This window comes from Narcine bancroftii, chromosome 4, assembly GCF_036971445.1.
Source record: "Narcine bancroftii isolate sNarBan1 chromosome 4, sNarBan1.hap1, whole genome shotgun sequence".
NCBI classification, from domain to species: Eukaryota; Metazoa; Chordata; class Chondrichthyes; order Torpediniformes; family Narcinidae; genus Narcine; species Narcine bancroftii.
The window spans coordinates 78,321,630-78,346,269 of record NC_091472.1 but is presented as its reverse complement, the minus strand read 5'-3'; the positions used below and the strand labels follow the sequence as shown (position 1 = coordinate 78,346,269).

General features: G+C 39.6%; 1 protein-coding gene across 4 annotated transcripts in view; it reads left to right on the top strand.

Moving 5' to 3' along the window:
* Positions 1 to 23,754, top strand: part of sertad2b (SERTA domain containing 2b) — a 93,756-nt gene extending 70,002 nt beyond the window's left edge. For 3 of the 4 annotated variants that reach the window (XM_069931740.1, XM_069931737.1, XM_069931739.1), the window contains one exon: positions 18,674 to 23,754. In XM_069931740.1, coding sequence (XP_069787841.1) covers positions 18,678 to 19,583 — 906 coding nt within the window. In that variant the 5' untranslated portion in view covers positions 18,674 to 18,677 and the 3' untranslated portion in view covers positions 19,584 to 23,754. Of the gene's footprint in view, positions 1 to 12,486; positions 12,606 to 18,673 lie in introns of those variants that run through there. The other variant, XM_069931741.1, reaches the window with a different exon arrangement.
* The last annotated feature ends 886 nt before the right edge of the window (positions 23,755 to 24,640 follow it).

The window sequence follows — 24,640 nt, the reverse complement described above, 5'->3', positions numbered from 1 at the left end:
CATCTATGAATTCCAGAACTGGGATTGATCTGTAGTATCCTGCATCCTGAGGGACTATCCAAGAAGAAGAACGTTTGAAGAAGCAGATTATTATTGCACCACTTTGAGATGTTTTGAGATCAAGAAAAGTGTTACAGAAATGTAAATTCATTGTTCTTCTCCTTTCTCTATGTCACTTTTTCATGGTGGGGTTAAGGTGGAGAATGGAAAGACCCCATTCCTCCTTGCTATGTTCCCATTTTGGTAATATTTTACAAAGACAACTGTCATATGCTTGTTTTCCTAATTCCAGTTTGACCTTTCCACAATCTCAACATTCTGAGAAGTCTACACTCCTTCAGTTTCAGTCTCCTTGATCATCCCTGACTTTAATCAGTTCATTATTGTCAAAGCCTGAAAAAGTGGCTTTCTCCTTGAAATCCCTCTACCTCACCTCCGTTCTATCTTCATCTTTAAGAATCTCCTTAAAACCAACCTCATTGAACATATTTTCGGTCCCTCTAGGGTAATATTCCTAAGCCCATGGTGGAAATATTTGTTTGGTAATGCTCCTGTGTAGCAGCTGGGATGTTTTACAACATGAAGGTGCTATGCAAATGCAAGCTCTGAGTTCTGTTTAGTCATCCTTTGGCATGTGCTGTATTTGCCAGTTTTTCTCCCTTTTCTCTAGAATCTGATTAGAGATTAAGGTATTTTCATCAGTTGGAAACAAGCTTGCACGCTGCACACATAAGTCCTCCTCTGGAAAAGTAAGGTCGCGTTAATCCTAAAAGCTGTATTTGGTAACACAAGTTTACTTCCTAAACTTTTGTCATATGCAATCCATTGTGGACCATATTCTTTTCACTGCTCTCCTTTTGAGACCATTTAAGTCAGTGGTTCTCAACCATTTTCTTCCCACTCACATACCACTTTTAAGTAATCCTTATGTCATCGGTGCTCTATGATTAGTAAGGGTGGTATGTGAGTGGGAAGGGAAGTTTGAGAATAACTGCTCTAGACCCTATTGTTACTTAAATAATGGTTATTGGTCCATTTCCTTTGGAGTTCTGAAACCATGCACATAATGAGTCAATTAGGTACGATTAAAACAGTGGTCTTCAAACTTTTTCTTTCCACCTACATGTCACCTTAAGCAATCCCTTACTAGTCACAGAGCACCTATGGCATAGGGATAACTTAAAGTGGTATGTGAGTGGAAAGAAAAAGGTTGAGAACCACTGATTTAAGCCTCCCTTTGCAAGATTCCTCTGTAGCTTAGTTAATTCTTTTGTTTGATTTTTTTTAGTTTGCTCCTTTGAATCATCCTGGGATAATTTCCTTTATTGAAGATATGATATGAATGGTGGTAGTGTAGGTGACTTGGAACTACAGTATGTCCAAATGAAAAGAGCACACACATAGTTAAATATTACAATAATCTCCTTGCCTCTTATCTCTTCCATGTTAACTATAAAAGATTACTGCTTCTCTCTTAATATTCTTCTATTGTTTAGGATAAACAATAAATGCAAAGTGGAATCCTTAATAGCTTGCACTTTGATCTATCCTTGAATAAAATATGGTCAATACTTTGACATGGTCTGAATTTTGTACCCCAATCCTTGTACCCCATCCCCTGACTGTAAAGCCCTCCAAAAGGTAGTGGACACAGCTCAGGACATTACAGGCAAAACCCTCCCCACTAGTGAGTACATCCAAAGGGAACGCTGCCGTTGGAGAGCAGCAGCCATCATCAAAGACCCTCACCCCGCAGCCTATACTCTGTATAGGTTCCACAAGACATGCACCACCAGGCTCAGGAACAGCTGCTACCCCTCCACCATCAGATTTCTCAACGACAAACTCAATCAGAGACTCATTTAAGGACTCTTGTGCACTTTGATTTCCTTTTGTTCTTTCTGTATTGCATAGTCAGTTTGTTTACATTTGTTATCTGTTTACAGTTCTTTGTTTTACACTATCGATTAGTAGTAATTCTGCCACGCCCACAGGAGAAAGGAATTTCAGGGTTATATGTGATGTCATGTATGTAGTCTGACAATAAATCTGAAATCTGTTAATGTCTTTTGTGTTTTCAACAAATCTCTAATTATTCTAGCCCTGAAATAAATTAACACCTTCTGGCAGGCTCCTTAAATTGTTTGATAAAGTGAAATTGGCTTTTGCTGAATTTAATACAGTACATTCAGTGTTAACAATCCACAGTTATCACGACAGCAACGTGTGATGGAGAGTAGCATAGTTGAAGCCCACTTGCTCCCCGATCCTGTGCCTGATTCTGACTCTTTTCCCTGCATGGGCTCCTGGGCGAGAGTCGTATTCTGATATGAAAGGTTAGAGAAGACCACAAGCCAACCAATATTGTGCACCCAATTCATTCCCCTTCCTCATTAAGTGTGGGGGAATGGAAATTTAGATATTATTTTGGAGGCTTGCCACATTGAGATTTATTCCACTGCTCCCTTGACTGGCCTCCCATGACATTCTCACTAAATTTTTCAGCTCTTCCAAAAGCTCTTGCCAATATATTTTTGCATTGAGGCCCATTTACTCATCAACTTGTGTTCATCATCTTGTATATCTTTTTGGTTTCCCCACCTATCCCCACCCCCATTTAAAATTATGCCCTGTGTTTAAATCATGTCATGACCCTGTCCTTATCCTATCTGTAGCAATATAACTAACCCATTCTGTCCCCTAACCAAACAAATTTATCAAACTCTATTCTGGAACACTGCCCTTTCGCTTCCCTTTCCCACTTAGCTGAAATTTGCTGCCAGCTCTGTGTGGGTCTGTTTCATTTTCAAGATTAGTCCCAACCTGTTCTATCATAACTAGTGACAGGTAGGGCTTCCTCAAGACTGTAGGAATAATATAATTGAAATCTTTAAAGTTCTAGGTTAGAACAAAGAATAGAGAGGTTCATTCATGGGTAAGTGCAATCCCTAGTTGCTGTAAATATAGTCATTAATAAATGCAGCAAATGCTATACCCTGAGTGCAGTTACTGCATAATGTGTATGATGTATATTGAAGTATTTGGGGGTAAGCCAAGTAAGGGGGTCAAAGAACTTCAAATTCCTTGGTGTCAACATCTTCGAGGATCTGTCCTGTAGCCTCCGTGTTGATGCAATCACAAAGAAGGCTTGCCAGTGGCTATAATCTGTGAAGTGTCTAAGGAGATTCAGTATGTCACCAAAGACTTGTAAACTTCCACAGGCGTATCATGGAGAGGATTCTCTGGTTATGGAGGTGCCAAATCTCAGGACGAGGAAAAAAACTCCAGATGGTTATTAACTCGGCCTGCAACATCACAGGCACCAGACCACTCCATCAAGGAGATCTCCATGAAGACAGTGGCTTAAAGCCTATCCACAAAGACCCCCAAAACCCTCCTCATTCTGCTACCATCAGGGGAAGAAGGTACAGGAGCCTAAAGACGAGCACTCGGTAGCACAAGAACAACTTCTTCCCCACTGCCATCAGATTCCTGAATAATCAATGAACCAACGATACTGTCTTACTTCCCATTATTGTTATTTATTTATTTAATTGTTGTAAGATTGTTCATAATGTGAACGTTTGCACTAAGGTGCAACTGCAAAACACCAAATTTCATGACTTGTTCATGACAATCCTGATAAGTATATTGGGTAGGTGGAAAGTACTGAAAATAGAGTGATAAGTTACATTAAGAGAAAAGATGGCTTGTGTACAGGTCATGTTTTTAATGCTATAGCTACTATTGCACCTTCCCATCCAATGCCAGGAAAAGATCTGTCCCCAGAACAAGGTGAAGCCTTGACCTGAAACACCAGTCATCCCTTTGCTCTACAGATGCTGCTGGATCTAAGTTCTAGTAGTTTGCCTTTGTCTCTGTTCCTTGTGTGGATGTACTCAGTTTCCTCACCTGATCATTTTTTAATAAAAGATTTTGTGGAGTCACCAAAGCATGCAGAACAGAAGAGAGCTTCTTCACTGCTCATCCCATTTGCCCACATTAGGCCCATATTCTTCCATGCCTTTGCTATCTATATACCTATCTAAATGCCTTTTAAACATTGTAATTGTATCTGTATCCTTCACCTCTTACCACTCTCTGCATGGAAATTTTTAAAATAAAAATATGAGCAGGAAATACAATACAATCACTGCGTCTTCCTTTGCGTACAGTAACCAAACTGATACGTACTACTCACATTTTTACTTCAACTGCACACAGTCAAATAATAAGGCCCTCTATGTTGTATAGGGCCAACCCCACAATGTCCTGTCATGACAGATTTGGATTGCCTTCCTTTTCAACAAAGCCTATCCAGTGGCTGTATTGAGCCACAGGGTCTCCCTTGGCATGTGCTCCTGCATCCTGGAGCATGGCTTTTTATGGTCATGTGGAGTTGAACTTTCATTGAGGAAAGCAGAGATTGAGAAGGGAAATGATGCATCCTGCTGGGGAAACTCAGCCCCTTCCTCTTTAGTGTAGTGGTGACAAGCGCAACACTACACTCCTGCCAATAGCATCCAGTTGTGCAAAAGATAATTTTGTATCATCCAAAATTTGAATTTTCCATCTTTGAGGCTAAGGATTGGATTTGGTCTGTCTTGTATCTTCAACAGATTTTCCATAGAAGTAATTGCTTCCCTCTTTGTGAGGGGGTGGGAACAAGAGACTTCTGGGACGGCAAGTTCTCCATGTAGGAAGTAATTCAGAGGGCCAGGCCCTCTCGCTTTGGTTTAAAAGAATGAAGGGAAATTATATTAAAATATAAAATTCATACAGGTTCAACCTCTTGGCTGAGAAGTCTGGAACCAAGGCTCATAGTCCCAGAATACCATAGGGGCCATTTTGGATTGAGCTGAGAATTTTTTTTTTTGCACAGAGGTTTGTGTATCTGGAATTTTTTGAAGGGTGGCGTGGAGACAGCAGTCGGATTGATTGAAAATGCAGAAGTAACAACTTCGACATATTAATGGGATTGAGGGGACAATGCAGAAAAAATGGGGTGGGGGTGGCTTGGGAGGAGGGAGGGGGGGGAGAAAAAGTCACTATATGTGTGAAAAAGAAAAAGTGTATATCATGGCTAATGTGATTTATGGTGTGAAAAATAAAATATTTAAAAAAAAAAGAAATCAGCCATAAATTTTGCTAGAGCAGGCTTGAGGGCCAAATAGGCAGCTTCTGTTCCAATCTTTAATATTCTTAAAACCAACTAGTTAAAATATTTGTGAGGAATACTGAAGATTGTAAAAATTAATAAAGAGATATCCACTTGAGAGCAAATGGGTCTTGTTCTGGTGAAATGAAAGGAGATTAATAAGCAGACTGCTGTGTCTCATACCTGAATTATTCATCTTGGTATTGACAAGACCATGCTCCAAGCATCTTACAAGGAAAAATGAGTACAAGACCTCATGACAGTGCCTCTAATCCAGGTTTTGGCACCTGTTAGTGTTGTGTGAGGACGTGAATGATAGATCATAAGGGTGCCCGCACCGCCCGCACCAGGATTATTGATTGACCAACCTAATGCACTATATGTACATCAGCATAACATCAGAAACCCTGTCACAAGAAAATTCAAAACCTCTGTGAAGATATCTTTCCTTGCACTCTGCCTCAGACAATCTAATGAGTTCCAACAAATATAAGACCGTGTCCACCATACCTGTGGATGTGGTGCAGCACCTGTGAATCTGTCTTGGTGGATTTCATTGCCATGTTCAAACTTGAAGGCCTTGGGCCATTGTGGATTTGAGCTCCCAGGCATCATGGTATTGTCAAAGGGATATCCTGAGGGAATGCTCCATTAAGTGGAGCTGCCATTTGATTATATTGGATATAAATGTTCCGTGGTATAAAATGATGAGATCCACTGGTATTCAATCCTGATTAATATGTTTTGTGCTGCTTGATACTTTTTGAAATTATCAGAGGGGATTACCTCCAAACATCATGTTAAGAGCTTTACGACACCGCTGTTGAAAAAGTGAAGTATATAAAAGTATACTCTATTTCTCTCTTAGTCTGTCTTTTTCCTTGGAATGATATAGAAATCTACAAAGACATAGAAATCAGCTCTTTGGAGTGAATAGACCTAATGAATCAAAGTTGACTACATTTTGAAAATTATTGCACAATTTTCAAGAGCTCGAGGGCCTGTATTCGTTTGTCTTTATGAACATAGCTTCAGAGTTGAGGCTTCTGGGATTCCGAGCTTGACCCCAAGTTTTTGTGCTTAGACCTGTGATGGAAGAGGTTGGCTGGTTGAAATGCCCTTCCTGTTCTCTGCTTTGTCAATCTCGTGTGTGGGAAACCACAGGTGTGATATTTGGGACCAAGAAAATTCAGTAGTGATTTTTATCATTATGAAATAAAAAGTCAAATAATGATGTGAAAGGTGAAATGATTGACTATTTGCAGCTTTGACTATTTTGTAGTCAGGAGTGATTGACAATTATAACTTTTAGAAAGAATTTGGATGACTCTTTTGAAGGACACAACACCAAGAGGAGAGTGCACAGCAGCAGGATAATATCTATATGGCTTCAGCAAGAGTCAAGTTGGGCACAATTGTTTTGTGTAGATTCCTCTGTATTTTTATGATGAATGAATACATCTTGCACACATTAGTGAGATTTGGTTAAATACGGGTTACTGAAACAGCATTTGGTTAGCCTGTGTTCTGTTGTGAAGTACTCCCACAAACTTATTTGTATTAAATGTGACAGGAATAAAAATCCATATTCTTGAAGATGTAGGAAAATGTTCTCCACCAATAACTAATTACTTATCCAGACACATCAGAATTCTCGAGTTGGATGAGTTGAAAAAAAACATGAGAATTAGAACCAATTGGAGCAACCAATTTGATTTGCCTCCCCAAAACAGCCTTGAGACTTTGTTGTTTCACTCTTCATTTGAGGGGGAGCAGGTGCAGGTTGGAAATCTGAACACACCTGAATGTGTTAATGAGGGACTGCAACTTGTAATGAGCTATTCAAACAGACATGTCTTACAAGACAGTTCATTGAGTTAGTAAACAAGCTCATTCTGGTGCTTGGTGTCACAATTTTGATAGTATTTTTTTTAAAAAAAAAGCTGCTTCAGAAGTTGCCAAAATTACTTTGGTAGTTATGGCAACAGATTTCTCAAAACATGAACCAGAAACAAAGCAAAATAAAACCTGAACACATGTTTAGTCCATAGCAAACTGTAGGCATTATAGGATTTCAAAAGCTGATTATTTTGAACATTTAGTTACACTTTAAAATTTAAGTTTAGAGGGGAACTTTCTAATTGAAACAGATCACTATTGAGTGCATTTAATTGTTACCTCATTGCACATTGAACTGGGAAACATAATTATTGTAGGGTTTTTTTAGAAAATAAAATAATTCTTATGTGTAAAGACACATGGTACTTATAGCATCAGATGTAAATTTCAGATGACCTGAGCTTCCATACAAAGTTATCAGTGCCTGAAAGATGTCTTTTTTAAAATCAACATCTCTCACAACATTTAAAAATATATTTGCAGCAGCTTGGACTGTATTTAGTATATAGGGCACCATCTGTTATGGACTTGAGTGCTGAGGAAAGAACTGGAGTAGCTTGGGGTAACTCTGTTGCTCTGTGATTTACTCTTCATTAATAGTAAATGTTGTTTGCATCATCATTCTCCTCCCATTTTATCACAATCCTTTGCACTGCCTTGGAATTTCTCAAACAATGAGCAATTTGATTTGGCTACTGAAGGTTTGTGTCGTTTGGGATTTGAAAAATGTGGTGGTGTCCATTTTGGTTAAACATGTCTGCAGAAGTTGGATGCCATTTTGTGTCCATTTTGATAAGGTCAAGCAAGTGTATTCTGTTCTTGGAGCATAGATTATATATTAACAGCCAGTGCTAAAGCTATCTTTAAAAATTACAACCAATCCAAACATTGGTAACACCCTCATGTGTGTGTTCACCTTTAGTCTCCACAGATTTACATTCTATTGCTTGTAATCCTGGAATAGCATTGACCCTAATGTTGGTTCAGATGATTGCCACTGATTAGTTAGTGGATCCTTGATTGTATATTTGACTTGTCAATCCCAAGTACTGATTATTTCTTTCATCAAAACAATTAATATACTCTAAAGGAAGTGATATAGAAAATGGAGATGGCAGAGAAAGAGGAGAAAACTTTTTTTTCTTTCTGATTCATTGCTTTCCATTGCAAATAATAAAATCTCCTTCACATGTAATGTTTAGACTTCATTGTTTAGTGATGATTCCTTGGTTAGTGGCGGTCCTATTTGCTAACGTTTATTTAATGCAAATAATTATGCAAAATGGATGGAATGTACATCGAAACCTCAGTTTGGCAATATAATTAGTTCTGTAAAGCGAATCTGAATTAATCCTGATTCAACACCAAATTAAATACATGGAAGAAGCTTTTACTGCAGCTTTTATTTCTAGTCAGAATGAAGATTTCTTTCATGAGCTACACAATCTTAATCAGGAAACACAAATTAGATTCAAGTCGGGGACAAAAAGAGTGATGCAGGCAGAAATAGTTTTAAAAAACTTCCATACTAATTCTGAAGAATTTGGGTTCTACACATTAAATTTTCCATGTCTAGGAGGTTATCAATAATTATCACTTATTACACTGGCTACTCATTTGTGGTGCACTGACCAACTGATGCACTTGATCCTAACATTTTCTCCTCCATTCCGTGGGTAAGTGCATCAGCCGTGCACTTACAACCTCTTCAATGCTGAGCTTTTTGACAAGCCACGGGTCTAATCTAATGCACAAGGTAACTGCAGGTGTTCCATTGCGTGCAATCCTGAAATAATGGAGACGAGTAAGTAGAAAATAAAACATCGCTTTGTGTTTTTTTTGCATAAGTGGCCAAGACAATCATAGTTGTAAATGCCATTGTGTAACTGATCAGAATGAAATCTGCTTTTCAAGATGTGGATAAATAAATGTGTGTTGAGATCCCCAAATAACTTGCATGGTAAGATATACAGGAGCCAATCTGTAAACACTGACATTCACTGAACCCCAATTATTGACAACTTTTATAAGTGCACCACAAGGGAGAATACCTGTTGCAAAGCTATTGTCTGAAACGTTTACTCGCAGCTCACTTCCTTTCTTTCTCTCACATCACATTCTTTCCCCTGTGGGCCAGGAAGAATTTCTACTCAGCAGTAGTGCAAAAAAAACTACTCAAGAAATTATACATATACAAAAGAGATAAATGTAAGCAAGAAGGAAATGCAAACAAACTGCAATACATAAAATAAATATCCAATAATAAAAAGTGTGCAAAGCAAGAGACCTTAAATGAGTTTTTTTACATTGAAAAGCCACGTTACCCAAGCTACCCATCTTGAAGCTGGCTTGCTCGTTCACACAGAACAAAAAAAATCTGAGTCCGTGAGTCCTTTTACACAGCAAGCCAGATTCTGGTAACTGTTTAACATTTTCCCATCATCCTTTATAAATTGTGTGCATGTGATTTATTCGCATTAACATTTTGCCATGATCTTCAACAAACTTTTGCGTGTTAATAAAAGCTACGTGTGATTTCAAACCCTTGTGTCAAGACTCACTATCATTTGCATACTAAGCGCCTAGTAGAGTCCCCTGCTCTACTTGCTGTGCACTCATGACCATGAACCTTTTCTGGACCCAACATCTCGACACCATCTTCCCTTGCCATTTTGACCCAGCAAAATGGGTTACCCTTTTAGACTGGTCCTGAATCAAGACGCTCCACCACTGATTCTACCCACCTTGGTGGATTGAAGCCGGGTAAGTCTAGACAACCCCACCCCCCCTCCAAATCCACCTTCAATGCTTTCACACAGCATTCGAAAGGCAGATAATACCCAGCTTTCAAGTGCTGTGTAAAAGTGGTATCTGAGTTTGTTTACAAGTCTGATGATGGCGGGGTTGCAACTGTTCCTGATGCTGATGGTACGAGTCTTGTGGCACCTATACCTCTTTCATGATGGCAGCCATGAGAATGGAGTGTGTCCTGAGTGGTGTGGATTCTTGATGATTGCTGGTGCTTGCCATTGTCGGTATCCCATGTAGATTTTCTCATTGGTGGGGAGAGTTCTGCCTGTGATGTTCTGAGCGGTTGGTGTCCACTACCTTTTGCCGGGCTTTCCGCTCAGAGATATTAGTGCCTCCATACCAGACCGTGATGCAGCCAGTCAGCACATTTTTCACTACACATCTGTAGAAGTTTGTCACGGTTTTCTATGTCCTACCAAACCTATGCAAATTTCTGAGAAATAGAGGTGCTAACATGTTTTCTTTACGATGACAATTGTGTTTTTGGTCCAGGAAAAGTCCTCCAAAAAGGTGAATCCCAAGAACTTAAATTTGCTCACCCTCTCCACCCCGATTCCCCTAACGATCACTGGATCGTACACCTCTGGGTTTCCCCTCCTGAAGTCCACAATCAGCTTGGTTTGGTGCCATAAGTGCGAGGTTGTTGTTAGTACACCATTCAGCTAAATTTTCATTCTCCTGTATGCCTTTTCTTCGCTCCCTTTTATACAAACACTACTGTGGTCTCATCAGCATGTTTGTAGATGGTGTTATTGTCAGACTGGGCCACACATTCATAGCTGTAAAGTAAGTAGAGCCGGAGGCTAAGAATGTGGCCCTCTGGTGCTCCAGTACTGATGGAGATTGTGGAGGAGTTGTTCTTGCTAATCCTCGCTGATTGTAGTCTTGAGCTGAGGAAATCCAGGATCCAATAAGACAGTGGGGTAATGAGGACCAGGTCTTGGAGTTTGCTGATCAGTTTTGAGGGAATGGTGGTGTTGAATTGTAGCCAATAAAGAGCATGGAAAGAAAGTCGTTCAACGTGTTGACTTGTAACCCTTTATCGAGACTGAGCGTAATTTGGATGAGGTTGGATGGCAATGGAGCACAACGTGTTAACTTTCAATCCCCCCTGTGATTCTGTATTGTGCCTGTTCATGCTGCGGAATCAACTCGGGGGTGGTGTGGTGTGTAGGGGGAATGAATGTAAATACAAATCTTCCTTTCCTTACTATTAAACAAGAAAGCCTGCAAGTAACTGGGGCCCAGTGAAGAACAAAAACATGCTAGAGAAACTCAGCATCCATAGAAAGCAAAGGGTAGCCAGTGCTTATCTACCTGGCCAATGGACCAAGCCTAAAACGTTGGTCACCCTTTACTTCCTATGGATACTGGATAATCTGTTGAGTTCCTCCAAGCATGTGTGTCTTCCTTCCTTTACTTGGTCCAAACCAATATGTGTGCTCTACATAAGTTTCCTCTCAACCTCTTCATCATATTGAATCCTACACACTCAACTTTTCATCTTTTTTTATTTTTCCCCTTGAAAGTGTCTGTTATTTGCCACAGATGTTCGCTTTACAGTTTATTAAGTTTTAATTTAGAGATACAGCAAGGTAACAGGCCCTTCTGGCCTATGAGCCTGTGCTGCCCAAATACACCCATGTGACCAATTGACCTGCTAATCCCATACATCTTTGGAATGTGGGTGGAAACCAGGGCACCTGAAGAAAATTCACGCAGACACAGGAGAGCGTACAAACTCCTTGAAGACTGTCTGATTTCACTTGGGCAAAAATAGTGTTGGGTTCAAATTCTGTATCTTAGCCACTTACTGGTAAATCTTTCTTGCATCTTACACAAGCAACACCATAAAGAATGCACAGCATGCATCTGCAAAGTGCAGTGTCAGAGGGTTCCCTGTTAAAAACGACAAGTTCTTCCCTGGATAATTTCAGCCGATTGGATTAATGGTAGCTCCTAGGGGAAGAATCTCATTAATCCCATTTCTCCTCCTCCATAACTCTGTGACTTATTCTCTGCCCATAAACACAACTTTGATTCTTTTTACCACTTGCTCACTTTAGGAGTAATTTGCAGTCACAAATAAACCTACCGGGATAGAGGGGTGGCTTGTGGAGAGGATGTACGAACTCCTTGTCATTATCTAACCTAGGCCCCTATTTTTAATTCCCCACCCCATCTGCCAGAGTTGTGGAAACACTGCCAATTCATCCTCCATATTCCTAAATCTGTATTTGGTAGATTAATCTTAAATCCTGGAGGGGCTGTTCTGCACAGTTTTCTGTTTTAAAGGCTTCTGCCTCAGGAACTGCTTAGTCACACTGCAGTGTATTTGTGGCACAACTGTTGATACTTTGTGGCGTTGACTTCCCTTCGTATTTAAGAGTTTCCTTTAACGTGTTCTAATCAGCAGATTTAGTCATTGAAAGCTGGGTTCACTGTTAAGATCTTGGTCGCTGTGGATAACAGGCAGCTGGTGCCCTGCAGACTTGGAGCAGCCCCTCCTTAAATCCATTCAACCTTTGAACTTTAGCAGCCAATCATCTCAGTAGTTGCAACATGTGTGTGAATAACATCTAAAAAATGCACAGCATGCATCTGCAGGGTGCGGTGTCAGAGGGCTCCCTGTTATAAACGACAAGTTCTTCCCTGGATAATCTAACCATGGGCTGAGGTTTTACTTAAGAAGTTCTTGTAAAGAACTAGCTGAATTAAGAAGCTGGCTTCTGGCACAGTAAGTTCTATAACCATGATTTATGTCCATTCTCCTTTGCATTTCCTTCCTGTAAGAGATGAATTCTCTTATTGTTGGCAGTGAAAGCAGGCCAACGTTTGCCTCTGGTTAGAGTTGAATTTCATGGAAAATGCTCTCAAGTAGTTCTCAGGTAATCATTTAGAATCGCTGAAGGCACAGGGTGTCAGGAAAAAAGTTTCAAACTTCACTCCCCAAATTTCCTTCATGCAATCACTGCACCACAGCTATTGGTTCCTTTGGGAAAAAGAGGGAATCTCATTTTCACAGACACTGGTTTTTGGTAGAAACTATAGACAGCAGATTAAACATCTTTGTGGAATTGCAGTTGCGATAGAAACTTTTGTGACCAGGCTCTAGTGATGCCTCAGAAAGGAAGTGTGATGGGAATTTCATGTGTGTCCATTGATCCTTACCTTTTTGCTCACAATGAAGGCGAGAGACATAAAGGTATCAACTAATGTCAGGCCATTCATTCGAGGTTGATTTAGTTTCATACTGAGATTGCTTAACTAGAGCTCCAAAACTTCTCACTTTTTAACTTGTAGGTTTGAAATGACTGCTTGAGTTGTTTGATGTTGCTTTTCGAATTCTACAGTAAGTTTTTCAATGAAATACTTGCATTTTTCAAAAGAATAGAGTGGGGGGGGGGGAGGGGAGGAGTTGCAGTTTGTGGCTCTGGTAGAGAATATGGAGGTGTGCACCCAGAATGAATAAACATCTTTGAAATGGATTACAGTGAAAAATAAGTTTGAGAATGTTTGGGTTTAATTGTACCTTTTTCTAGTACTAGTAAGCTGTTAGTCCACAGGAAATCTTACCTCATGTTAAAATTACAAGCAGCAACTCAAAATATCCAGGAAACCGGTGTCAAAATTCTTTCCTCTTGTCAGTTAATGATGTTTGCAATCTGTGTTCAGAAGGTTTCGATTTCCTATACCTTTTTTTTTCCAAATTGTTAAGTTTGAGAATAGTTAATACAGTAAATTTATGACTTAATTATGGGGCTTGCAAGGTAATCACCTGTTTTTGACTTTTTGAAACATGTATTATTTTACAGCTGATATGAAGATTTGAATAAAAGCTAACATACTTTAATTAGTGTTTGCAGTAACATTTCTAGATTGTTTTTTTAAAATTGCATTTAACATTACAACCAAATTTCCTAAGGCCCTTTGGCATCTTCTGAAGCACTTTTGAAACGTCGTCACTTTGTTGCAAGCAATGTTTCGGTCAACTTGTGCCCAGCAAGTTTCCCACAGGTGGTAATGAAGAAATAAACTGTTGTGATACTGATGCAGGAATTAAAACACTCCACAGCACATTGAGAACAAGTTCCTTCTTCCTCCAAAGTAGATCTGAGAGAATCTTTATTGCTTTCTCAGATCTCCAGTTTAACATTTTATCTGTAATTCAGCATCTCACACCACTAAAATGACGGCTTAATTTTTGGTGCTCGTCTCTTGATGTGTACACAGATTGAGGTGCCATGTCTTGGCTATTGCCAAGGCTGCACTGATTGTTATATCTTTTATCTGTCAGTCTAACACTTTTGAACTTCTGTATATTATTTGAAAGTATTGCTAGTGCACATCTGCTCTGCAGCAGAAGAATGTCACCAATTTTATGTCCCATTTCTCTCCGAGCAAAATGCCAGCATTGGCTACATACTTGGTAGCAGTGGTGGATTTAGAACAAATTGGATTTGAACCAAGCAAAAACTTTTATTTTAATGTTTGAGTTGATTTGGCAAGTTGTTCCCAAAATGCACTCAGAATTGAAAAAGAATGGTTGACACTTTGAGCCAAAACTTTTCATCAGGAGTTTTAACTCGAAACATCCACATTTCTTTTTCTCCCACTGATGTTGTTCTTCCCGCAGCGTGTGTTTGGCATCAGATTCCAACATTGCAGCCTCCTGTGTGTGCACTCACAATCGTATCAGTCAGGTCATCATTCACATTTTTGTTGAATAATGTGATTGATTATGGTTGTCCCAAACGTATGCCACTCTCCAACTCGTGTCATTGTGCCCAATTTGCACATTTTCCTGCAGTATATAGTCCAGTGTTAATTTCACAACCTGTGTTCACTTCAGCTCCCCAGCACCATTTTGTAGAATGTGGACAACAAATTCACTGGAGTCTAACATAAAATAGCAAGAGTACACTGAAGCAGTTCCATTTTCCAATAAATAAATTAATAAATATCCCCCCCCCCCCCCCTCCCCAGTAATTCATTTGTGTGAAAAATGGTGGATGCAAGAGTCACTATACAAAAGGTGCCAAATATATTCACTACTTTGAAATCTGAAGTAGTCCAGAATGAAGTGAAATGTTCCTGTGTCAGTCTACAAGAGCAGGAAACATTGCACAAATGGCTTTGGCTTGACCTTTTGCTATTCTCTGAATATTACTGTAGAGTAGCTGATAATATTTATGTATCTTACTGGCTTCTGAAATCATGAGTTGTTTAAACACTTCAGTGAAGAGTCGATCGTTTTGTAGTCTTAAACATTTCTCAAGCGAGAAGTGCTAAAACATGATTACGTATTTTTGTTGAAAACCTCAGAAATTTAAGATTTAAAAAATCTATGTATTAAATAGTACAATATTGTAAGGGGGGGGGGAATTAAAAGTCAAAAGGAAATTCCTATCTTTTTCTCTGCTATCCAATAGTTGCCTTGGTATCAACATCACAGCAGTATTCTGCATCAAATTACAATTTTTAAAGCATTTTTCCCTCAAACTATATCTCAGCCTTTTAAAAAATTTATAAAGCACAAAAGGAGCAAAATTTCTTCCCCACCTAATGCAGAATTTGATTGAACAGTTGTTGAAATGCACACCTGTTATCAGCCAACTCACCTGAAGAAAGCAGACAGAGCCCTTAATTCTGAGGGTAAATCCAAATAGTTTATTTTGCTGTGTTGGGTAATGAGTAAATCTGCTTTACTTGAGGATATTGCAGGCTTTGTTTGTATCCATGCACCCATCTGTATTACTTGAAATTACACAATCTGCTGAACCAGTCTATTTATTCTACTGTATGTTTCCAATTATCCAAAATGTTTGGGCCTGGATCTGCATTTTCTGGATAGATGAGAAACGGTTTAAAGCAGCAGAATACTTGTATCGGCCGTCACCGATCCTGACACCTTCCCACTGCCATCGCCAAACCTGCCCAGGCACCCGAGGTCCCCCCTTCCCCAATATCTCCCCACCGCCGTCACCCAACCTGCCCGGGAGCCCAAGGTCCCCACTCCAATCCCTGGTACCTCCCCGCAACCGTTGCTGAAGCTGCCCGGGAGCCTGAGGTCCCTGCTCTGATTCTAGCCCAGTAGCGTCAGTGTAGAACAACAACAAAGAACAAGGGAATATTTATCAAGCATGAAGTAAAGTTTAATTCTTACCTTGAGTCCATGAGAGCTCCGTTGGATTCAAAATGGCGCTATCAGCGCATCAGAGTCCCATGGGAACATGGTGGGTAAAAAAAAAAATACGACTTGGTGACATGTCTCGCTGCTGAAAATTTTCTCGGTAAAGTGGTTTTTGGATCATTGGAAACGTACTGTAAAAGCAATAAAAAGTACTAACATGAACTACTTTATATCAGTGACACGGGGTACCCAAAACTCTCCACCAGTACCCAAAATACCCAGTACACAAAACTCTCCACCAGTAGCATAATCATCAATGACCAGAGCACATTTCTCTGTGTTGAAACTGGCTACTTCTGTATGAATGCATTTGTCGTTAGCGATTGAAACACACTGGAACTGAACAAAAGCAAAGTCAGAATTCAACCCATCTCTCAAATTCACTGCACTGTTCATGATTTCCATGTAATGATCTAATTCCATGTTAAAGAAGCTTGTAAGATTCAGGTTTGTAATGAGTGATACTGCTTGGTGCATTGTATTATATCACGACCAATATCTATTTACTCCCCAGTATCTACTATTTGGTGGTCATATGAGATTCAAGATTCTTTTATTGTCATGTATACATATACACAGAAATTGTTTACCTTTATTTACCTGTAAGGCCACACACAGAGGCACCTCTAGTCCTGAGGCCTAACAATGAAAGAGAAGCAAAAGAGTCACATCAGTGTCTATGGATCCCACCACCTCTTCTGATGCCATTTCCCTCCTGAGTCCCTGTAATATCTGCATCTGCATGACCTCCTCCGGTCCAATGACGAATTCAAGCTTTGGGAATCCGTCATCCTCCTCGGACCCTGGTTCCGAACCCCTGATGTGATTTAAGAAGCTGTCTGACCCCAAAGCTCTTCAGGAGGCCCTGCTCACCATCGACACCTCCATGAATTCTGGTCCTGATACCTGGTTCCCATGAGCTGACAGGACTCTAGCAGCCCGCAGCCTGGTATCAGTCCTTAGCTGCCAAACTCCTTGTTGGTCGGCTGCTATGGTCTCCTATCCTGTCGGGTCGTCTCTCAGACTACTTCTTGGGGGATGGGGGAGGGATGTTCTCCTGCTATGGTTCCATGGACCAGTCCACTGCAATCCTGAGGCCCACAACCCTTGTGATCTGGACTGCCAAGCACAAACACCTCCATCTTGGGCATGGACCTCAGTGGTTCTCCATTTTAAAACACTGCCAGCCCCAATCTACAGATGGTTTAAGCTGTACGGAGCTATCGGCCTAACTTCTAGACGTAGGACCCCGCAGAGGAGTGCAGGAAGACTCATCCCCACTCTTCCCTGGTTTGCAACAGTAGCACCTCCATCTTCAAATCTGTTCAAAGGCCTTGAACATTCAAATCTCTTGAAGACACGGTTCCAACTCAATCTGCAATGGAGCTGTCAATAGCCATTGAATTTTTTGTAACAGTTATAAATAATCAATTGTGTCTGCATGTGTGCTGAGGCTAAATCCAGATGTGATCCTCCAGCTGCAATTCAAGCTGTGAACCCCTGGCATGGGGTTAGCATTCTTCCTTGATAACCGAGGGAATTCAGGCTGTCTTTAATACCGCAAAATTGTAAACTTTCAAGAAGTAATATTGCAAGTATTAAAGCATTTTGCTGCAAAAGTCCGGATGCCAAAAACTCCAGACCACGAGAGAATTCAGACTTTTCAAAAACTCTCAAACTTTTTAAATGTAGTGGGCTTTTGTGTGCCAGTGTGCATGCGTAAGCGCCATAGATGCAGAGTGACAACAAGAATCCGCACAGTGTCCATTTTGAAATGAGCAATCAAACTGTGACAACCCTTTAATTTTGTGTCCTACTCTTTCCATTTACCAGATATAGCATATGTACTTACAAACCCATAATAATGGACTATGAAGTAGATAAACTTCGTGGTGTGAAGAGAAAGAACACGTTGAAATTGAGTGACAAACTTGAAATAAGAAACTAGAATGTGGTGTGAGCACTAATTTTTAATTTAGACATACAGCTCAGTAACAGGCCACTTCTGCCCACGAGTCCATGCCACCAGTTTACACCCCATTAATCTACACCTGCCTCCCCACCCCCCCCCCCCAGTACATTTTGAACGGTGGAAGGAAACCAGAGCCCCCAGAGAAAACCCACACAGACATGGGGAGAACGTACAAACTCCTTACAGACACCGCAGGATTCAAAACCCCAGTCTGGTCCCAATCACTGACGCTATAATAGACATTGCGCTATAAAGACGTTGCACTAACTGCCCCTTCTAATAATTTCAAGCATTACATGCTTTTTTTTTGTAGTGAAAACATTTTATGTTTATATTTTTGTCAAGTGTTGACTTTATTTTTCTTTAAAACTGCTTGATTTGATAAATGAATTTCCTATTTGTGTTTACCATCTCTTTGCTCCTCCTCAAATTTTAACTTTTTAAAAGTACTGCCTGAGAATCTGGACCCACCTAATCCCCAAGCTGTCTGGATTTTCAGAGCTCTACTGTATTACAAGTCCGCATTAGGACCAAGACTTATTTATTTCTTATCTCCAAAGTATCGGCTTAAATTTGTGAATCTTCAGCTGACTCTCCAGAAAATATCCCATTTTAACACTTTTTTGCTGTTTTCTTTCAGATATATGTTGGGTAAAGGAGCTAAACGAAAGTTTAGTGAAAATGAAGATGGGATGGAAGGCAAAGTGTCCTCTGGGCATGGTTCTTCGAAGGTGTCATACACATTACAACGTCAAACTATTTTCAACATTTCCCTCATGAAACTTTATAGTCAACAGCCCTTGACAGAGCCCAGTTTGCAGAAGACAGTATTAATTAACAACATGCTTAGGCGGATTCAGGAGGAACTAAAACGTGAAGGCAGCCTGAGACCTATGTTCATAGCCCCCTCTCAGTCTACTGATACCCTCAATGATAATTACAGAGAGGTCCAGCCAGCGTTTAGCCATCTCTCTGCTCCTCCAATCCAGGCAACCAGTTTAGTGAGCACTGCATCACCAGATTCCTGCCTGACACCAGCCTCGTTGCTTGAGGAGGACACCTTTAGCAGTTCTCAACCTGTTGATCTGGGCACGAGCAAAGCACCAGCCCAGTCTCTGAAAGATAGCTTCTCTTCTGCCTTGGATGAAATTGAGGAGCTGTGCCCAACTTCCACTACCACTGGCACAAAAAACTATAAAGGTGACTCAACTGAGTTTAGCAGTCAAAAGCCTGAGGAGACACAGGAGAACAAGCCATCTGAAATCAAACTTGTAGACCCATTGCCCGGCAACTTTGAAATCACCACTACAGGGTTTTTGACAGATTTGACTCTTGATGACATCCTCTTTGCAGATATTGACACCTCCATGTACGACTTTGATCCTTGCACGCCTACCACTGGACCTAGCGCAAAAATGGCCTCTGTCACAGCAGATGATATCTTAAAAACCTTGTCTCCATACAGCAATCAATCAGTGACTCCAAGTCAGCCTTTCAAAATGGATCTTGCTGAACTAGACCACATTATGGAGGTTCTTGTTGGGTCTTGATAGGACAAAAAAAAGACTAGTTTTTCTCAAATATACATTCGTGCACATATGTGCGCGCGCGTGTATGTGTGTGTGTGTGTATATATATATCTATATATAGATATATAAACACTACAGTATTTACTGATAGCGTTCATCCTTTATTGTTTTAAATGTAATGGAGTCGCTGCAACTTTTACACAACTGCATGCATTTTGGCTTGTCTATATAAAATAACAGTTACACTAGTTGTTTTCAGTAGAGTTGGGAGTGTCTTCATCTGTGTATGTCCACTTGTAGGGTTTTGAGTGTTACTTTGTTAATCACTGCTTTTATTTCTGAATGGTCTTATGAATACTTGCTGAAAGGTTCTCTCTGCACACAAAGTCATGCAATTCTGAAGCACAGTGCAATGAACACACTGGGCACAAAGATAATGTCAGAATTATTATGAAATGTATACATGCAAGCCTTTTTAAAATTTTAAGGTAAGCTAAGCTCTGCAAGTCTTGACATTCTTCCTGTTGTTTTAGTTCAGACATTCATTACTAAGCGACCGTTGCTGTTCTAAACCTGCTCTCTGGGTTTATTTTATATTTTTGTACAGGATCTGCAGTTGATCATATTGTTTTATAAAATGCTGTTTTTTATACACGGGAATAGCTATTTTGATAGGATGTGCTCTCAAAATACTCTGCTAAATTCAGATGAACAAGAATATCTTGTACTTTTTTACAAAAAGATAAACTGAATGTTTGTGTGCTGGATTTGAGGGGAATATAAAAATAACTGAAGTCTAAAAGAGTTCTGATAGGATCCCAAGATTGTACACATGCAGTTTTCCTTAAAGGCCAAGGTTTAGGCAGTGGAGATGTACTTCAGAAATGCACAGGAGTCTTGCAGGTACTGGAATCTACATTTGACTTTGCTGGAGAACTCAGCAGGTCAAATGGAACTCTAACTGGATGCTAAAGACTTTAATTGTTATTTCACTCCTTTTTAACATGTTAATTCAAATCTTTCATACTCCTTCCTACCTATAACCTCCCAGTGTGGTCCTCGAAAGTGTGACTGAGTATTTTATCATTTTGTTCAAAACCAAGTTTTCCAACAGACTGGCTGTATTATGTTTGAGAAAGGCACCTCCTGCTACTTAATATTTAATTCTTTTTTTTTTGAGTTACCATTAAAAACTTCCAGCCCTGTAAATTATTCGAAGCGTGAGTTATAACGATGCGGTAAGAGCAGCATGCAATGGGACCAACAGTTTATCTCCTAAATCAAATGGGTTGAAGGATTGGGAAATAAAGCAAGGGACTGAATGGATGGTAAGAATTTTGAGTTAAACCACATATGAAGAGAGTGACAAAAATGTAATTACTTTGATTATGGCCAAGAGAAAAGCAAAAACAAATAGAATTAAAGGAAAATAAATCAGTATTTTAATTTGACATTTTTAAAATCTTCAACAATTTTTCAAAACTTTAGGGAATGAAACTCCATTCTTTATTTTTTAATTTTCTGGGCCAGGAAATTGATCAGCATCAACAGATCTCATAGCATTAAAAGCGTATATTGATAATTACTACAGTTAACATTACACAGTAAGCTTAATAGATAATTAATGCATAAACGTAGCAAATTCAAGAAACTGAAATATTAAGCCCCAAATTCCATTTTTGAAAACCTAATGGCAGAGAAGCATCTTGTGCAGTGCCCAACAACAGGGAAATCTTTCTCATCATATTGCTGTACATCTGTGCTTTTATATTGATTTGTTTTCCCCTTGCCCTAAGTCATTCATTATCCCCTCTCCACTCCCTTTAATCAATTGATCCAGAAACTCTCTCCCTTCTTGTACTGTAAACACCGCCACTTTGTATCTGTGTGACATTTGATCACTGAATGACACAAGTGAATGAAACGAAAATTACCGAATAAACAACAATTTGGTGCTAGGATGAAACTGTTCCTATCTGTGAAGCAGGGAAGGCAGCTTAAGTTAATGCCTGAAAGGTCAGATTTTAAACTCCACAGCTGGATAGAGAGGTAAATCTAGCCCTGCTTTTTACTTCTAGTAAATTAATGAAATCACATTGTATGTGTCTTTATATTTAAAAAAAAATGAGTTAAAAATTTTTTTTTAGACATACAGCACTGTAACGGGCCAATTCGGCCCTACAAGTCTGTGCTGTCCAATTTACGCCCCATGAACCTACACCCTGGTACGTTTTTTGAAGGGTGGGAGGAAACTGGAGCCCCTGGAGGAAACCTATGCAGATATGGGAAGAACATACAAACTCCTTACAGCGTGGGATTCAAATCCAGGACCGGTCCTGATCGCTGGCACTGTAAAGGTGTTGCGCTAACCACTGTGCCAACTGGCAAAGCATCTTCAGGCTGCTGATCCATTAGTTCGATCTATAAAGTGCAGCAATATGGCGAGACAGATGTGAGCTGTTTGTCAAAAATAGTACATTTAAAGAGGTCCAAGGAACCAGCAATAGACTAGATTTTCATGCATTTTGTAAAGCAAAGTACTTGTGCTCCACCCCAGCCTTTTTAAAAAAAAAATGTACGATATCAATACAACTGTTGTTGGGGGTGCATTCTTGAAGGATTGCCCTTCACATTAGTATTACTGTGACTGTACAAATTTTTCTGCTACAGAGTTGAGCAGAGCTTGGCGATTGAATAAAGCTTCAAATGCCAGAAACTGAATCCAGCCTTGTAATGACACTTTGCAATTCCAGTTCAAGTGGCTTTTTATTTATTCATCCATCAAAGCAAGTTTTGAAGAGGGGATTTGTTCTGTGCCCTCCCAAACCTCCTCAACTTTTCTCTGAAACCCTCATCATTGCTCATCATATATAATCAAGTTTTGGGCAAAAGCAAATCTCTATGCATGACTTTTACACTGAGTGTAATTATGTTTTTTAAAGCTTGCATTTATGCACAGACAAACATATTTAATAATTGTCTTGTAAATTGCTTTGAAATAATTGGAATGCCTCATGCCTGCTGTCAAACTCTATAACATTGTTCTTTATTTTTTTTGTATCATTGCAGTTGTGTGCCGATTACAATCTATATTGCAATGCATGTGGCTAATTTAGGAGTAACTCTTTAAATTAATTTATTTAAGAATTTTAAATTATGTTTTATGTTCTGCCACATTATTATCTGTTTAAATCCTGCTTTTGTTCTTGCAGTGGAAATGATTACTTGCAGTAACTGTGACTATACTTGGGTTTTCATTTTGCAAATTTAAAACCTTTCATGAACAAAATGAAGGAACAGCGAGTGATTTGCTTTACTTGGCACAGTTTCCAGTGATTGGAAGTAAAAAGAGTCTTTATGTTTACAAATCGTGTTTTTCCCCTCAAAACCATAAGTGGCCACTTTTCAATACCTCCGAGGAAAAAAATGTAAAATAAGGAATGTTAGTCTTTATTAAGCATTGCATCCAGCAAACAACAAAAATAACTCCTTCAGATAAATTCACTATGCATTTTATAACAAGTCTTTATTTTGGGTGGGAAGAGGTATTGGAATCACAAATTAATTTTTCACTTTATTGGGTATATTTTTAAAGACCTTAAAGGTGGCTACTTAGAAATTATACTTGTATATAAAATATTTAGTGTAAATTGTAAAGTGTATGGACAGAACTGGTAGATACAGTATAAACTAGAAGGATCAGAGTCGACCTCAGTGGTCATTGGAAGTAACTAGCAAAGAGCAGAAAAGCTTTGGTTGTGCTGTGATATTTTCCCACACCTTATTTATTCTTTGTGTAAATATATTTATTTTAATGAATAGCTAACAAATTCTGCAAAACAAATTGTAATGTGTACAGAATGTGTATATATAGTAGGAATGTACTCAGCTTTTGGAATGTAAATTTGTGTGGATGCGTAGGGGCTGTATTCAAAGATTGAAATGCCTCGGCTTTCTCTGATGAGAATTACTAGAGTGCTTCTCCCTTCTACCAAGGCTGAAACGCTGCAATTTGCTGCAGACCCGGAGCTGTGCCTTTTTCTATGCAATATTTCAAACATATACATCTGAAAGCAAGGTTACTGTGTTCACATAATTACAACTGTAATTAAATGCAAATGGACAAATGTAAGTGGAATTGAGCAGTCTTACTTTTGTAGTTTTATATTCAACAATAAATGGTTAAATATAATGCTTTTTGCAAGCTCTCTTATTTAAAATGCCTGAACTCTTAAATAGTACCATGTGGTGAAAAAGCCAGAATGAAACCCGTATCCTAGAATTATAAAGTACATAGGGAGTTCCTAATCCTGTCTCTCTGAAAGAATTCTTCTACTAAGTTCCATTTCCCATAGCAGTTTGAATGTTTATTTGGTGAATTATTTATTTGCTTTCCTTTTAAAAGCTGTAATGTATTTGGCTTCCACCACTTTTCCAGATTGGGTTTTCCATTGCCTGAGTCTTTATTTTGAAGCAGTGTAAATCAATCCAATGCTTCCCATTGCTAATAGCGAGATACAGAACAGAAACAGGCCCCATTGCCTATCGAGCCCGCATTGACCATCTAATCTACATCAATCCTGTTTTTATTCTCATCACCCCACTCCCCAGATTCTCCCATTCATCCACACAATAGGGGTGATTTACAGTAGCCTGTTAACCTACCAACCCACATGTGTTTGTGATGTGGATTCCTCCACTAAGAATAGGCCTGAAGAAGCAGAAGCGGCCCTTTAAATTGCCGTTCAGGTGGCAGTGTTTAAAGCGCAACGCTGGCCACCTGAAGGTGCACAGGATGCGGCTCTGAACACACTCCGGCTCCTGCCCAGTGTCAGCTGTGATCAACAGCCTGACCCTTTTACATCCGCTTTCAGCCACATACATTCAGATGGCTGGGGGAGCCAGTGAGCTGAGCTGAGCTGAGCTGATTATCCCTCTCGGAGGAGGGTTACGTAGCTCACCTCAAGAGCGCCTCCTGCATATTCAGGTGGTCTCAAAACGGCCACATATTGCCTAAACATGCGGCTTTACATGTGGGGAAATTGGCCACCTGAAAGTGCCTATTGAGGGGTTCTCCA